General features: G+C 45.3%; 2 protein-coding genes across 7 annotated transcripts in view; one reads left to right on the top strand and one right to left on the bottom strand.

The window, feature by feature from the left end:
• Positions 1-16,059, bottom strand: part of LOC137541751 (proto-oncogene Wnt-3) — a 303,040-nt gene extending 286,981 nt beyond the window's left edge. For all 5 annotated transcript variants that reach the window (XM_068263229.1, XM_068263233.1, XM_068263230.1 and 2 more), the window contains exons 1-3: positions 15,966-16,059; positions 10,724-10,810; positions 3,942-4,018 (exon numbers count right to left, since the gene is read on the bottom strand). The gene's annotated coding sequence lies outside the window, so the exon portion shown is untranslated. The remainder of the gene's footprint in view (positions 1-3,941; positions 4,019-10,723; positions 10,811-15,965) is intronic.
• A 142-nt stretch (positions 16,060-16,201) lies between these two features.
• GOSR2 (golgi SNAP receptor complex member 2) overlaps positions 16,202-17,604 on the top strand; it is a 41,421-nt gene continuing 40,018 nt past the window's right edge. The window contains exon 1 of one of the 2 annotated variants that reach the window (XM_068263236.1): positions 16,202-16,375. In XM_068263236.1, coding sequence (XP_068119337.1) covers positions 16,347-16,375 — 29 coding nt within the window. In that variant the 5' untranslated portion in view covers positions 16,202-16,346. The remainder of the gene's footprint in view (positions 16,376-17,604) is intronic. The other variant, XM_068263235.1, reaches the window with a different exon arrangement.

Genomic DNA, 17,604 nt, shown 5'->3' with positions numbered 1-17,604 from the left:
GGGCATAATTTTTTTTTGCTATGGGGCCCAGTCATTTCTAGCTACGCCCCTGCAGGCGCAGTTAACAGGTATGCACGGAGTGGTATATCACAGTGCGTGCACTCACGTAGGGAGGTGGGTGCACTGAACACAACAGGTAGGTATATACAGTGATGAGGTGGGTGCACACAGAGACAGATACCGGACAGGCAGAGTGACTCTGCGCGCACTCACGTAGGTAGGTGGGTGCACTGTGAACACCAAGTAGGTAGGTGTATGCAGTAATGGGTATTACAATGTGCACCTGTCACACACACAGGTAGTCACTGAGTGTGCTGGGCCTGGCAGTGCCACACACACAGTATGAATTATCAAGGCTGTCTATGCAACACAAGTGTCAGTGGGACACAGAATAAAAAAATAAAAATAAAAATGGATCACAAGAACAAGATTAGCTCTCAAAATGAGCTGTTTTGGGGTGCTTTTTTAGCAATACGAATCAGCAAGGAGCAAACTAACAAGCCTACAAGAGCCTAACTAATCTTTCCCTATGAGAAAGTCTGCAGCAGCTTTCCCTTCTCTCACTATTGCTGGCACACGAGTGAGTATAATGTCCGGCGCTGCCTGCCTTTTATAAGAGGGGGGGGGGGGGGGGGGAGTGGCTCCAGGAGGAAGTGTAGCCTGATTGGCTACAATGTAACTGCTGACTATGATGTAGAGGGTAAAAGTTGACTCTAATGGTGCACTATGGGGGCGAACCGAACTTCCGGAAAAGTTTGTGGTTCTCCACGATCGCAAACCCATAAAGTTCACCAGGAACCGTTCGGGTCATCTCTAATAAGGACAGCCAATCAAATTCTCTGACAACTGATCAATGCATAACCCATACTTGGCACAAATGTACTAATATAGTCCACAAGTCACTTTTACACAGCTGACGTCCCCTCAGGACAGCAGGGTAATTGAATGCTCAGTGTAGAGAGTATAATGGTTCCTCTCATTAAACTAACAAGACCTCTACCTGACATGTGATTTGTGCGTCTTCCTGTCAATCACAAAGATAACAAATCTCTCATTCCTCAACACATTTCTAATTTAATATATTTATTCATACATTCCAACAGCCACAATTTCAGCCATTTGTGTGAGACATACAGCATAATGTTACTACATTTTTGTCTGCATGCAGAAGTGTGTGTGGCTTCCAGAAATAGGAATGACCCTGAGGCGCTAGCAAGCCCAGCGATCGCTAACTCTTTTATCCTATTTACAATACACAATCACTTTTAAAACATTAAGTCCCCCTGCATCCGCCCCAGGGCTGTTGTGACTACATGAGCGCTCCCCCCCTCCACCTCTCAGCATCGGTGTCCAAATTCGTACCCGCCGGCTCAGTCCGTGACATGTTACAATTCCCATCCCTGTGACACACCTGCCCAGAAATCCGCAGCCTCTGGCATGGCGGCTGCGATCAGGGAGCAGGGGAGACTGACGTGTTCTGATCTCTCTTAGGGGGGTGATGAAGATGCTCAGCTCTCCAGGCTGGAGGGATGGAGGTTATAACATGCTCTGATCTTTCTGGGAGGGGAGGATTGACAAGAGCTGATCCAACGTTTAAAAAGGGATGGAAAACTGTTAATCCAAGCAATCAGAGAAAACGGGGTTTAGGCGATCATACATTCTACATTTTGATTTCTTCTCAGGGTCAAGCAATGTGTACAGTATTTTAAAGAGGAAAATCAGTCATTATTTCTGTTGCTTGTGTCTGGACCATCCCATTTGCTGCAACTACATTTTTTTAAAGGGACACTGTAATAAACTCCTCCCCCTTGGGAGGGGGAAGCCTCTGGATCCTAATGAGGCCACCCCCCTCCGCTCTCCTTTGGCGCAGTATATTTACCTTCCCCGGCTCCAGCACAAGCACAGTAGTGGCTTTCCGATCAGGCTCAGGCGGAAATAGCAGAGACCGATCGGGTCCGCTCTACTGCGCAGGCATGAGTCGCCTGACACATTAGAGTGGACCCCAATCGGACTCGGCTATTTCTGCCTGAGCTCGATCGGAAACCGCTCTTGGATTACAGTAGGCAAATATTTACCTCGTTGGTGTTCAGTGGCTGACATTGCTGAAGCGAAGGGACGGGGGGTGGGGGGTGGGAATGCAGGGGGAAGCCTCGTTTGCATCAAGAGGAATGCCCTTCCTGAGGAAAGGGGGGGGGGGGGGGGGGTAGAGTATTACAGATTTCTTTAAATGGAACCTGAAGTGAGAGGTATATGGAGGCTGCTATTTATTTCCTTTTAAAGAGACTCTAAAGCGACTTTTAAAACAGCTTTTTAGCTTATATTCTACATCGGCATGTTTGCCCCAGCTAAAACGCTGCCATCCCGTGGCAGGGGTCTTTACCCCCCCCCAAACCCCCCCCCCCCCCGCGCAAAATCCATGACCAACTTGGTCGTAGATTTTGCTGCTCCTGGAGGCAGAGCTTTCGGCTGTAGCTCTGCCTCCATGCATGTCTATCAGCGGCGGATCCCCGCCCCTCTCAGTGAAGGAAGACAGAGAGGGGCGGGGAGAGGCGTCGATCAGCACTGATAGACGCGCTGAGATGCAGGGCTGCGGCCGTTAGCCCTATTTCAAGCAGGAAGCGATCCCCGGGCACTACGGAGGGGATTTGGGGGGTAAAGTCCCCTCGTTCTGCCGCGGGAGAGCGGCGTTTTAGCAGGGGCAAACATGCCCACGTAGAATAGAAGGTAAAAAGCTGTTTTAAAAGTCGCTTCAGAGTCTCTTTAAGTAATACCAGTTACTTAGGAGTCCTGCTGATCTGTTTGGCTGCAGTAGTGTCTGAATCACACCAGAAACAAGCATGCAGCTAATCTTGTCAGACTTCAATCAGAAATATCTGCCGCATGCTTGTTCAGGATCTATGGCTAAAAGTATTAGTGGCAGAGGATCAGCAGGACAGCCAGGCAACTGGTATTGTTTAAAAGGAAATAAATATGGAAGCCTCCATATCCCTCTCACTTAAAGCTCTTGTTTGCGCACTTGCTATGTGGATTTTGTGGTTCTTGCAGAAGCCCATTCAAATGTACTGTATGTGTCAGAACTGCAATCGTGCCAAAACGAAGCATGCAGTACATCTGCCAATCAGCACAAATCCCATCTGACAAGAAGGAACAGAGTACCACAATTTACATAATAAAAAACCACCCTTATGATCGGCGAAATGTACACCTGCAAGATCAGATCAAATTGCTTGAAGTGGGGAAAGATGCAACATTTAGCTCACTCTTCAGTACAAAGCTCACTAACGAGGGAACTTTTTTTTGCCCATGGCATCTGCCACCTTCAGACGCTTAAACAATTTAGGACCAGTTCTATTACGCTAGACTCACAGTGGGAGTTGCACAGCTTTGCATTTCCTGTAACAACAGGGAGACAACAGGAAAGCAACGCCGCATATTATCCGCGCATCGCATAAAGCCAATGAAAAGTATGCTTCACGGGGCCATATGCAATTCACTTTTTCTCCTGAGTTTTCTCCTAGGAGATAATTTTTCATCTTCGATTCAAAATAACTTATTGGCATTTTGTAATGGAAAAAGTACCAAAAAGTAGGTGAAAAAGTACTATCAAAATGATTTTGAGTATTTTCTTGCTTGCTGATAGTTTAAAAGGTATTTTATTTACAAGTTGTGAAAATATCACCTTGGAGAAAATTCATGTGAAAAAGTGAATTGCATATTGCCCATTGTCAACGTATGCGTTTCGAATGTCGTTATACTGCACCCGCAGCACTGTGATCATCAGTCCACACGTTACACAGCGGCTGTTACACCGCACCACTGCAAAACAACAATCTACAGAGGGGATGATTCTTGCTGTAACCAAAGTGTAACAAGACTACAATAGACAACGTAAGTAACAGGCCACCAAGAACTGAGTCAGCGCCAGCATTTTTCCTACCTACCTTCTGCCATCCTGCAGCTCATGTCATTGGCTATCCAGTAACTTCAGTCAAGTTTCATCAGAAGCAATCAAACAGGCCTGCAAAATATAATACTAACAGTTACATACAGTTTAGGCATAATTATTATTGATTTATAAAAGCGCCAACATATTCTGTGGTGCTGGATAAATGTATTCCATTTATGAAAACACAAATAAAATACATAATGAGGAAAAAAAAAAAAGTCTCCCTTTCTTCACCTATAGAACCTAAATTAATGTTTCAAACCAGTAGATAAAGCAATCACCACTATGGCAATGTAAGGGTGGGAGTGTGTGAAAGGTGTGGCAGCATCACCTGTTGGTCAGCGACACAGCGTGCTCTGGTCCAAACAAATGCTGAGAAAATGGTTGGCACTGCCAGTGCTATTTAAAGAGAAACCGTAACCAAGAACTGAACTTCATCCCAATCAGTAGCTGATACCCCATTTCCCATGAGAAAGCTTTTCCTTTTCACAAATGGATCATCAGGGGGCTCTGTATGGCTGATATTGTGGTGAAACCCCTCCCACAGTGTGATGTCAGGACCATGGTCCTGACAGTTTCCTGTCTGTGAACCTCATTGCATTGCATGAAATAGTTTACAGCTGTTTCTAACTGCCAAAAAAAGCAAGCAGCATCTCCTTCCACTGACATCACCTGCCAGCAGTAAAAATGTCACCATGGGATAAATTTCAGAATGTTAATCAGGGAGAGGAAAGATTTTACAATGGGCAAACAATGACTAAACCATTGATACATAATTATTGTAAAAATGAAGCATTTTTTTATTACATTATTTTCACTGGAGTTCCTCTTTAATTGTGTGTGCAAATGCAGTCACTGTATCATTAACAAGTGATCATCATGGTAGGAGTTAGCTTAGCACATACCTACACAGGTGTTGAGATGGTGGGCAACGGGTACTAAAAGCTTAACACCCGGTTCAAACTGGACATTTTATTGGAGGCTGTGGCCTGCACACACAAAAATGTTGTGGCAGTGCCAACCATTTTCTCAGCATTTTCTTATAACCTGAAGTAGTCCTGCAAAGTCTAGCTTGACTCTCTTGGACACTGTCTGTCATTAAAGGGCAAGCGAAGCGAGAGGGATATGGAGGCTGCCATATTTATTTCCTTTTAAAGAGGAACTGTAACGACGTCCCCTGGGGGGTACTCACCTCGGGTGGGGGAAGCCTCAAGATCCTAATGAGGCTTTCCACGCCGTCCTGCGTCCCTCGGGGGTCTCGCTGTAGCCCTCCGTACAGCCGTGACGCAATATTTACCTTCCTGGCTCCTGCGCAGGCGCTCTGATGCCTCTCGGCGCCGAAGTAGGCGGAAATACCCGATCGCCGTCGGGTCTGCTCTACTGCGCAGGCGCAAGTTTCCGGCGCCTGCGCAGTAGAGCGGACCCGACGGAGATCGGGTATTTCCGTCTATTTCCGTGCCGAAAGTCGCCACAGCGCCCCCGCTGGAGCCTGCAAAGGTAAATATTGAACTGACAGTCGGCACAGTCGCCGGCTGTTCGGAGGGCTGCGGCGAGACCCCCGTGGGACAGAGGACGGCGTGGGAAGCCTCATTAGGATCCGGAGGCTTCCCCCACCCGAGGTGAGTACCCCCCAGGGGATCTTTTTGTTGTTACAGAGTCTCTTTAAGCAATACCAGTTGCCTGGCTGTGTTGCTGATCCTCTGCCTCTAATACTATTAGCCATAGCCCCTGAACAAGCATATGCAAATCAGTTGTTTGACATTATTGATCTGACAAGATAAGCTGCATGCTTGTTTTTGGTGAGATTCAGACACTACTGCAGCCAAATAGATCAGCAGGACAGTCAGGCAACTAATATTGCTTAGAAGGAAATAAATATGGCAGCATCCAAAAATGTGCAACCTTCATCTGGGTCATATCAGATCATAGTGAGAATTGCTGAAAGGGTGGAGAACTGATCATTTTTAAATAAATATAAGCTTGGTCTTGGCTTTCTAAATCCTGTAGTTTCTCCTGTGCTTTCTAGTAAAGGTAAATCAGGGTCATAACTTTTATTTAAAATAAACCCGATGTGTGAGACCTACGGAAGCGGCCTTATTTATTTCCTTTTAAACAATACCAATACCCTGGCAGTCCTGCTGATCTTTTTCTCAGATAGGGTCTAAATTCCACACCCAAAACAAGCATGCAGCTAATCTTGTCAGATTTGTCATAGACATCTGATCATGCTTGTTCCACGTCTATGGCTTAAAGTATTAGAGGCAGAGGATACGCAGGACAGCCAGGCAATGTGCATTGTTTAAAAGGAAACAAACATGTCAGCCTCCATATCCCTTTAAACCAGGGTTCCTTTTAAAACTTTAAGTGTATCTTCAGTCATAAGGCCCATACACACGTCGGATTTTTCCGAACGACCCGTCGTTTAGTCGTCCGCACGCCAAATCGGGTGTGTGTACAGACTGTCGTTCGGGTGATAAGACTGATTTAGAGCGATCCGCCCGGGGGATTGCTCAAGACCAGTCTTATCACCCGAACGACGTGCGGACGACTAAACGACGGGACGTTCAAACGACCTGTCGTTCGGAAAAATCCGACGTGTGTATGGGCCTATAGATCTGGACAGGATCCTGAGTAATGGTGTGTACACACTTCAAAGATAAATGAAAGATATCAGACCAATTTTACCCCCTTCCATGTAGTATGAGAGCCATACTCTACACAGTCTAGTCTATTGAGCTGAACTCCCCATCAGCTAAAAATCTTTGCAAGATGCTGCACACAGAGATGCTGTACACATTCAACAGATCAGTATCTGCAAAAGATCTGTTCCTGCCAAATGCATTCATAGTCTGAGATATGCAGGTCCTTATACACACCTTGTTTAACAGACTTCATCTGCATATCTGACAATCATCTGCAGATCTGAAGATCCAACCTGGTGGATCTGATCTGCAGATGAATGTCTGTTAAACAAAGGTGTGTATGAGGATCTGCAGATATCAAAGACTATGAATGCATTTTGCAGGAACAGATCTTTTGCAGATACTGATCTGTTGCATGTGTACAGCATCTTTGTGTGCAGCATCTTGCAAAGCTTTTTATCTGATGGGGAGTTCAGCTCAATAGAATAGACTGTGTAGGTATGGCCCCCATACTACATGGAAGGGGGTAAAATTGGTCTGATATCTTTCAAGTGTGTACACACCATTACTTGACACTGACTCTTGTATGAATGTTTGAGTGAGACAGGCCAGAGGACCAGCCTGTAGGTCAACTCCTGTGTTATCGGGTGTGAGCTGGCTGAAGGCCCGTACACACTCCCGACTTTAGTATGTTGGACGACAGTCAGGCGTGTGTACGCATGCTAACGACTGGACCAGCGACTGATAACAGACTTTGCGCCCAATCCAACTGTTGGATCCATGTTGGCATACAGTCATCTGATATTGTGCAGATGGTCTGTGTGTACAAGTTGTTTGAATGACTGTTAAACGACTTGTATTTATTTTCAATGTGTAGTCCGTCGTTCCACTATCGTGTGCAGTATGCAAATGAGTTGGTAGTTTATCCGTGTGGACATACAGGTCGTGTGGTACATTAGATCGCTTGGTTCGTCATGTCGTGCGGGTGGTCGTTTGCACATTGTGCGCTTGTTGAGCGTGTGTATGTAGCTCGAGCTTATATACTTTCTCTACTGGATAAGGCTCTGGGCCTCCCAAAGTTGAAAGGCAACTTCATAATGGTGACTATCAGATGATGTACAGGCAGATTGACCAAGAGAGAGATTTCACGCTGATCGAATCTTATGGGAGAGGGATCTGTTGCCTGCCCATACACCAGCAGCCCGCTTCCCGAGAGAATTCAGCATGCAATCTCCGGAATCGGCCTTGTGATGCCGCATCCACTGGCCCTGTGCTGTCCACCCTAATGTAAAATGTGCCCACCCAGGGAAGTATCATTTACCTGTGTGACCTCCGCTGGCTCCGTCCGCAATCCACACACACGTAGCCACGTTTCCGGCGCATACAAGCTTGATGTCACACACACCCATGTTGCCCCAGCAACCACGTGGAATGCAAGTATGCGGATTGTGGATGAAGCCAGCGACGGACAGGTAAAGTATACTGCACCAGGCAGGCACGTTTTACATTAGGGTGGACAGCGCCGGAGGTTCTGTCGCGCACCCAATCAACCACAATGCAGCATGTCTGATCAATACATGCAACCAAATTTGGCCTGAAATTGGTTGCATTGTCAATCGGGCATGCTCTTGGCAGCACCGATTTTCATCTGATTCTATAATAAATCGGCCAAGTCAAGAGATGTATGGCCACCTTTAAGATGCATACACAGGCACAATTACTTGCTTGGGTGACAGATTGGAGCCAAGTGTTGTACAGCTGCGTTGCTAGCCTGTAGGCTAACAATGCTTTCTGTGACTTTGGAGGGAAGAGAAGGGACAACACAGCACAGTGTGCATTGCAGATCATCTTTGGATGGGCCATTTATCATTTATTTCATTGAATTTAGGTGTTAGGTTGCTGTGTAATTATCCCTAAGTACCCTCTGTTTTGTGCAAAATAGTCAAAAAAAAAAAAGGGGGGGGGGGGGGAGAGATTGTTTACCTCCAAATAATCATAGGAATAAAATGAAGGCTTTTATTCACACCACATTTTGCCAGACCTCTGGCTTCTTTTAAGGATACACAAGGTGACACGTGACAGGATGAGCTAGACATGTGTATGTACAGCGCATAGCACACAAATAACTATGCTGTGTTCCCTTTTTTCTCTGCCTAAAAGAGTTAAAAAATCAAATATGCAAATGATCATTTCAATCCAGGTCAGGATTGGGTCAGACTATAGCATACTCCTTATTGATAGGAAATTTCAGCCATAAAACACTTTCCTGGCAGAAACTTTATCTCAATTTTTGTCCCCTTGTGTTTCCTTTAAGTTATGAATCTCACTCTGATGAAGGTGCTCCAATTGGGAACCCTTGCTTCATTACATCAGCTGGACTTTCTCAACTGCTGTAGTGATGGTAATTCTGGCTCTTCTCAGAGAATCGGCTCTTCTGAATCGGCTCCCATTAAAGAGCCGGCTCTTACGGCTCTGAATCGGCTCTTCATTAAATATCACTAGACACCACTCAGAATCGGAGTAAAAGCCCCGCCCCGTCTCCATTACAACTCCAGACTGCTTCTCTGAATGGGGCAATCCCTCCTGCTACAGCTCTGCTCCGCCCCATACACTCCTACAAGCTGGAAGAGGAGGACTACATCTCCGAGCATGCCTCAGCACCCTTTATTACAGAGCAAAGCAGAGCTCTGTGGGGCGGCTGAGGAATTGGCTCTTTTAAAACTGAGAGCCGGCTCTTGTCGTTCGCAGCAAAGAGCCGGCTCGTTCACGAACGACCCATCACTACTGCTTAGGCTGTGCTTCTACAAGGATATTAAGTTTTGCAAGCGGTTGTTCCATGTGTTTTTATACAATGCATCTAGTGTAATGGACAATAATTACATGGGAAATGGATGTGTGGCACACAAAAAAATAAAAATAAAAAATAAAATGCAGCTTTTTTTTTTTTTTTTTTTGAAGAATCAGTCTGAAGAAAATGCAGCGAATGGAAACTATCCCATAGATTAACATTCCCTACATTTGTCATGCAAATTTCCGCAATGCGAATCCGCATACAATGGAAACAAGCCCAGGGACAATCGCATTGCAACACAACCCAATGCAATATTCCAATGGGGCTAACACAGTTTGCGCTGCAGTGGGCTTCTTTAGGATAACACGTTGCATGCAGTGAACTGTACAGTATAATGTACACATTTACAGTGGCAGTGAAGCCTATTTTCAATGATACAGTATCCTTAACACATTATATCGCATGTCTAACATGCGATTATGGTACTATTCTACAGCGTTGCAATTCTAAACGCAACTCAATGGATATGGTGTGCAAGGAGCCCAACTTTTTTTTTTTGCGTAAAGGAAAACTGAATTTGTACAAGATTAACATAGGAGTAATCTGTAGCTAAAAGGAGAGGGGAACTGCCTGGCACTACCGATAAGCTTCGTGTAAAGAGAGCAAAAAGGGGGACCCAGGAGTGGCACTCCCTATACCATGAGCATTAGTTATGTGAGTGAACAAAAAGCAATAGAATCTCACCATACCATCAGTGGTACCTCTGTCGATTGCTGGGACGTGTGCACTGCGGTGTTTGTCAAGAAGAAAGCGCCAATACGTAATGTAACTGTAGAAAAAGAAAAATCATCCCGGGCACCTTCCGTCCAGTGTAATTTATTGTTGCAGAAAGTGACAGACATCCATCTGGATAGTGGATACCACAAACAATGACTACCTCATCCTGGTGATGTTCAAAGGTGATGGTCCGGTGGAGGTGGAGGAGCCAGGGCACAGAGTGGGACAAGCGACGGCCGTTTCGCGTCTATACAGACGCTTGGTCACGCTGCGTACCACTAAGTGGTACGCAGCGTGACCAAGCGTCTCTATAGACGCGAAACGGCCGTCGCTTGTCCCACTCTGTGCCCTGGCTCCTCCACCTCCACCGGACCATCACCTTTGAACATCACCAGGATGAGGTAGTCATTGTTTGTGGTATCCACTATCCAGATGGATGTCTGTCACTTTCTGCAACAATAAATTACACTGGACGGAAGGTGCCCGGGATGATTTTTCTTTTTCTACAGTTACATTACTACCGATAAGCTTTACTGGGTGTGTGAACACGCTGGTGCAAAGTCGTACCTGTAGGATGAACAGGCGGTGGCTGCATGGCACTGGCTCATGCCTGATGGACGTTTCACTCCATTGGAGCTTCTTCCGAGGCAAAATCTAGATATATAATGTTATCATTAGTTTCCTAATTAATCAAGATCTAAGTTAACTTATTAGGCAGGGAATGGATCACACTTTTTAAAATCGTAGGTGGTTTGGTACAATAGGAAAATATAAGCAGTGCTTTCCTACATGTCTGCTGTATTTTCAGGAAACCTCAGCAATTGTGTATGGCATAAAAAAACAAACACAAAAACCACAACCCATACTACTTGTTCACAAATCACAAGGGATTCCTCACTGATTATCAATGCCTACTAGCGGTATAAAACAAAAAACCCACCTGTAAACAATCGCAGCAGACAACCGCACATATCATGCAGAAAATCGTTTGCGAGGAACGGTCTACATTTCCCACAGACAAGTGTGGTGTGATCTCTTGCTCAGTATGTAGGGTCAATGAGCAGCAAATAATTCTGAGCTCATGTAAATGTTTATGCTAATTTGATGCCAATTCATTCAATCGGTAAACAAACCAATGGAATTTTATGTGCATGTCCTTTTCAGGGCTCGTTCACAGTGGTCAGTTACATTGCAGAATCATTTTGCATGTCAACTCACTGCCCATACAATGCTGTGGGGCTGTTCACAGTACTGCTCTGTAACTGATTGCATTATTCTATGGCCACATACACACATCAGACCATAGTCTTTGGAAAATGAAAGATCACAGACCAATCTTACCACCCTTCATGTAGTATAAGAGCCATACTTTACACAGTCTTTTCTATGGAGCTGAACTCCACATCAGGAAAAAATCTTTGCAAGATGCTGCACACACAGATGCTGTACAGACACAAAAGCTCAGTAGCTGCAAAAGATCTGTTCCTGCCAAAAATCCATTCCTGCAAATTGCAATGATAGTCTATGAGATCTGCAGATCATCATACACACATGATTTAACTGACATTCATCTGCAGATCTGCAGATCTGAAAATCCATCCTGGTGGATCTGATCTGCAGATGAATGTCAGTTAAATCATGTGTGTATGATGATCTGCAGATCTCATAGACTATCATTGCAGTTTGCAGGAATGGATTTTTGGCAGGAACAGATCTTTTGCAGCTACTGATCTTTTGTGTCTGTACAGCATCTGTGTGTGCAGCATCTTGCAAAGATTTTTTTCTGATGGGGAGTTCAGCTCCATAGAAAAGACTGGGAAGGTATGGCTCTCATACTACATGAAGGGTGGTAAGATTGGTCTGTGATCTTTAATTTTCCAAAGACTATGGTCTGATGTGTGTATGTGGCCTAAGTCGCTGCATGCAGGCTTTATATTAAAAATCTCCAGTCTCTATTGTAGTTCACACATTATAAATCATTATTTGCATACATTATGCAACTGACCACTGTAAACCTAGCCTGAAGCTACAGAATACATTTTAAAATAAAATTTCAAAGCGGGTAGGATTGCTAAATTGTAAAGTGGATAAAACTCGTCAAATGTTACATCTCTTACAGCAAAAAAGAGGCTACTATGCATATTAATTTAAGAAAAAAACAAACAAAAACAAAACTTGTTTCAACAAATTTGTACATCACAGGCTATGAAAGAGAGATGAGGTTCCTAAAAGAGGTACAGTAAGGGCCCATTCACACCTGAGCGGGAATCGCACGATTCCCGCTCGCAGCAAACCGCTAGCGGTTCTGCAAGAACCGCTACACATTGTAGCCAGTGGCCGTGTTCTCACTGCCGCGGTTGCGGTTAGCGATAACCGCAACCGCGTTGCATGCAGCGGTTTGCCGGCGACGAGCGTTCCACGATTTGCGATCGTGATTAGCGTGCATAGCACGCTAATCGCGATCGCTCCAAAACCGCCGCAGTGTCCAGTGATTTTTCCGCGCTAATCGCGGGAAAATCACTCCCGCAGAACGCCGGCGGTAATCGCCGGCGTTCTGCGGTTCTAAGTGTGAATGGGCCCTTAGGGCCCGTTTCCACTGGAGCGGAAACCGCAGCGTTTCCCCGCAGGCAAATCGCGCGGGGAACCGCTGCCATAGGAAACTATGGCGCCGCCGGCCGAATCACTTACCCTAGCGATTCGGCCGACACTGCCCGCAGATTTTGCCCGGGATCGCAGGCGAATCCCATAGCTGTGCATGGCACGGCTTCTGGGATTCGCCTGCGATTCCGCCCACCCGGAAGTGCTGACGCGTGCGGCACAAATGGAAATGGGCCCTTAGGCTGGGTTCACACATAAAAAGGTGTGCAGTCCTGTCAGTTGGCATCAGTTTTGTAGTTTTCTATGGTTGGGTTCACACAAGTCTGTTCATTTCCGGTCTAGTCCTGTCAGTTTTGTATCAATCTTCTATGGTTGTGTTAACACATAAAATGTGTACACAGTTCTAATCCTGTCAGGTAAAACTTAGGCCCAGTGCACACAAAAACCGCTAGCAGATCCGCAATATGCTAGCGGTTTTGGGAGTAGATTTCAGAGCGATTCTAGGTCTGTTTAGAGAGGTTTTCTAAACATACCTTGCGGTTTTGTGTAGCAGATTACACATATTGTTACAGTAAAAGCTGTTACTGAACAGCTTCTGTAATAAAAACGCCCGGCAAACTCTGAAGTAGCGTTTTTCAGAGCGATTTGCGTTTTTCCTATACTTTACATTGAGGACGAAACGCAAACATGCAGCAGGAGGCACATTTGCGGCTGGGCAAAAACCTCAAACCGCCGGTGTGCACCATCCCATTGCAATACATTAGCCAAGCGTTTTTACAGGCGGATGCGGCCGGCGGATCGCTCCAAAAACCGCTCGGTGTGCACTGGGCCTTATAGAAAACTGATGCAAAACTGCAAGGCCAGGACTGGAAATGTACAGATTTGTGTGCGAACCAAAGAGTCATTCACCTTATGCTGCATACACACTTGAGATAAAAGTCTCTGGAAAAGGCAAGATCACAGACCAATTATACCCCATTCCATGTAGTATGAGAGCCATACCTTCACAGTCTATTCTATGGAGCTGCACTCCCCATCAGATAAAATCTTTGCAAGATGCTGCACACAAAGATGCCCGTACACATTCAAAAGATCATTATCTGCAAAAGAGCTCTTCCTGCAATAGATCCATTCCTTCAAAATGCATTCATAGTCTATGAGATCTGCAGATCATCATACACACCTTGTTTAGCAGGCAATCATCTGCATATCATCTGCAGATCAGATCCACCAGGATGGATTTTCAGATCTGCAGATGATTGCCAGATATGCAGATGAAGTCTGTTAAACAAGGTGTGTATGAGGATCTGCAGATCTCATAGACTATGCATGCATTTTGCAGGAATGGATCTATTGCAGGAAGAGATCTTTTGCAGATAATGATCTTTTGAATGTGTACGGGCATCTTTGTGTGCAGCATCTTGCAAAGATTTTATCTGATGGGGAGTGCAGCTCCATAGAATAGACTGTGTAGAGTATGGCTCTCATACTACATGGAATGGGGTAAAATTGGTCTGTGATCTTGCCTTTTCCAGAGACTTTTATCTCAAGTGTGTATGCAGCATTATTCAGCCTCTCATCTTCCACTAGACCAGTGTTTCCCCAACCTGTCATCAAGGCCCACAACAGTGCATGTTTTGTGGAATTCTGCAGAGATTGTTAATCAGCTCTACTGAGACACTAATTACCTCACCTGTGCATGCTTGTGGTTTCCTGCAAAACATATTGGGCTCTATTCATAAAAAAAATTGTGGCAAAAAAACTCCTGAAGGGAAAATACCACATTGGTATTTTAGACTTCTGGGTGGTCATTCATAAAAATGTTGGCAGCTGCGATGCAAGTGCGGAGATCTCCTGTTGAAGGCTGGCGGTAAGCTGTCGGAAGGCATGCGCAAACACTTAAGCCGGCAGAGTCCCTCCGTGCACTGCTCTCTCTGGGAGGTCTGTCCCATTCACTTGTATGTAATCCGCAGGCTTTGAGGAAGCGGTATTTCCCGTCCACATACCGCTTCCTCTAATCTTTATGAATGGCCATTTTGTTACTTTTTTTCTAGATAAATCTAGAAAAACACTGCAGAAGGTGGAAATTTCTCGCTCTGCTGGGGGATTGTAGATTTTCATGCGGGAACAGCTTTTATGAATGCTTACTTTGCTAAATGGTCGGGAAAGTCCGCTGTTTTGAGCGGAAAACTTGCAGTAACGGTTTATGAATAGAGCCCATACTGTTGCTGGGCTTTGAGGACAGGGTTGGGGAACTCTGCACTAGACAACTTGTTTCTACAGATTTGTACATCACAGGTTATGAAGGAGAGATGGAGTTTCCAAAAAAAGGGACAGTTAGGCTGAGTTCACACATAAAAGGTGTGCAGTCCTGTCAGTTGGCATCAGTCTTGTAGTTTTTATATGGCTGGGTTCACACAAGTCTATTCATTTCCAGTGTAATGAAAAATTTTGCAACTCATATTTTGCAACTTGCCATAGAGGACAGTGTATAACTGCGTAGGCGTGGCTTCTCTCTGTTAACACGCCTGTAATTTTTTCCAACCACGGATCCCATTGAGCTAGAAGGGGGATTGTTTCCTCGGCGGGCGGGTTGTTCCCTCCAGGAGGGGAGTTATTAGTCGAGCAAGAAGGGGGGGGGGAATTGTTCTCTCTAGGGGGGTCATTAGTTGAGCAAGAGGGGGAATGGTTCTTCCCTCCAGGGGAGGGGGGTTATTAGTTAAACAAGAGGGGGGGGGGGATTGTTCCCTCCCAGGGGGTTAGTAGTTGAGCAAGAGGGGGGGGGGGGGGGTTTCCTGTGTGAGAATAGGGTTTGGTTGGGTTGCATTTTCTGATACAGATAGGTTGAAGTCAATGGATAGGTTGCACTTTCTGATAGCTATACCTATAAGTGCAACTGGTTGCACAATATGATCAAGTTGCAAAAAATTTCACTACACTGGTCCAGTCCTGTCAGTTTTGTATAATATGGCTTGATTCACACATAAAAGGTGTACAGTTCCAATCCTGTCAGAAAAACTAATAGGACAGGACTTGACCGGAAATGTACATCTTTTATGTGTGAACCAAGGAGCCATTCAACTTATTCAGCCCCTCATCTTCCCCATGGCAACAATTTGCCCTCACAGGCAGGAGTTATGATTGTAGTGAACCTCCTCGTCCACCTGGTGACAGCCCAGATTTCACACACACCTGTATGGGGAAAACTTACATTACTATAGCAGGATGAAAGTGCCAGCTACTCAACACACAGCCTGATATCAGCTGTCTGTGAGGTGACCCAACACCGCCTGACAAGCAAGCGCTCTCCCACCTCTCCTAAAACAGAATGGCCACTTGCAGCGAGTAATAAAGTAAACAAACTGTGACCATAGCGAAGCACGCATTCGCGGTTTTTCTCTTAGCCCAGTAATCAGTAACAGCAGGCAGTACGGAAGACAGCCCCGCGGCGGAAGGGGCCTAAAGCAACCTGGATGTGATGACGTGTGCCGGGTACAGTGGCGAAAAGAAAGCAGCGTAAGCAGATGATTACCTATCATTAGGTAATCGATTGCCGAACGCTCATCGGTGACTTGGGAAAAGACCCGGAGCCATGGAGGCTCTCTATCATCAGAGTAACAAGTGAGTGTGACTTCTGGCTTGCAGGAAGTGTGTGTAGCTCCATTGGGACAGCAGCCCATCACAGGGCATCCTGTTGTGCCCCACACAGGTCATGTGATCAGGCTTCTTCCTACGCAGGGAACAGATGTGGCATTTGTAAATCAGCAGTGATGCTTATTTATTTTATATGGGTTCTTTTCCGTCTTTACATGTTTGACAGAATGTGATGTTGTTGCAGTTATCTGAGTAGCAATTGAAAGACACTGTCCTATGGTGTAACATGGAACTAGAGGTAGCATGTTAGGTTAGGCAGGGGGTCACCCCTGTGAAAATCTTGTGTGTTTTTGCACAGTGGGGGGGGGGGGGGGGGGGGGGGGACACACCTTTGTTTGCACATTATGCATTCAAACTAGGAAAAGATGCATAAAAACAAAATGCACATTTGGACTGCAGACAAATTGAGGCAGGGGTCACACTTACCGGCTTTCGTACGCGTTTTCTGCACAGAAAAACTTCAACTGAGAACTCATGTTAATCAATAAGCAAGGTCATACTTTAATGCAGATTTCGCATGCAGAAAAAAAAAAAACTGACATCTTGCATAATTTGTCAGTTTTCTCTATAAATTACATTAGCTGCTGTAAGGCTGGGGTCACACTTGTCTTTCAGTTTTCTGCAAAGTGTAGAAACTGAAAGACAAGTGTGACCCCTGCCTGAAAAATGTAGTATAAAATCGCATGCGTTTACCATCCTGCAAGCCCTGCCTTAATACTTCTAAACAGGGTTCAAAATGGTTTTCCTGCATTTCATATTTGCATTAGAACTGACATGGATCAGCTAATTTCAGGGCAGTGCTGCGGTAATTGTTTGGGCACCGCCATGGGCTGTAATCAGAATTATGGCTATAGCAGAGCTCTGTGACTAATTTGAACGTGGCTATTTTAAATGTACGCAAACTGACCTATGTAAATTTGGTGCATGCACCTCCCACCATAAACTGCTGGCAGTCTATCAGAATCACACACACGATTTTACGGGACAGGGACGTGAAATTAAAAAAGGTGTAGGAATCTCGTATGAAGATTTGCACAAACTTGCATGTCCTACTGAGAATCCTTGCATGCAATTTCACATTGCGCACAAGTGTGGTAATTGTGTAAGGCAAATTGTTTGCAATAATGCTGCAGATTTTTGCAACATGCAGCCAAATACCTATAGTGGTGCATAGCAAGGCTCAGAAATTCTGGCTG

This window comes from Hyperolius riggenbachi, chromosome 12 (genome assembly GCF_040937935.1).
Source record: "Hyperolius riggenbachi isolate aHypRig1 chromosome 12, aHypRig1.pri, whole genome shotgun sequence".
NCBI lineage: Eukaryota > Metazoa > Chordata > Amphibia > Anura > Hyperoliidae > Hyperolius > Hyperolius riggenbachi.
Note: the sequence above shows the minus strand (reverse complement) of the source record. Positions and strands in the feature narration are given on the sequence as shown.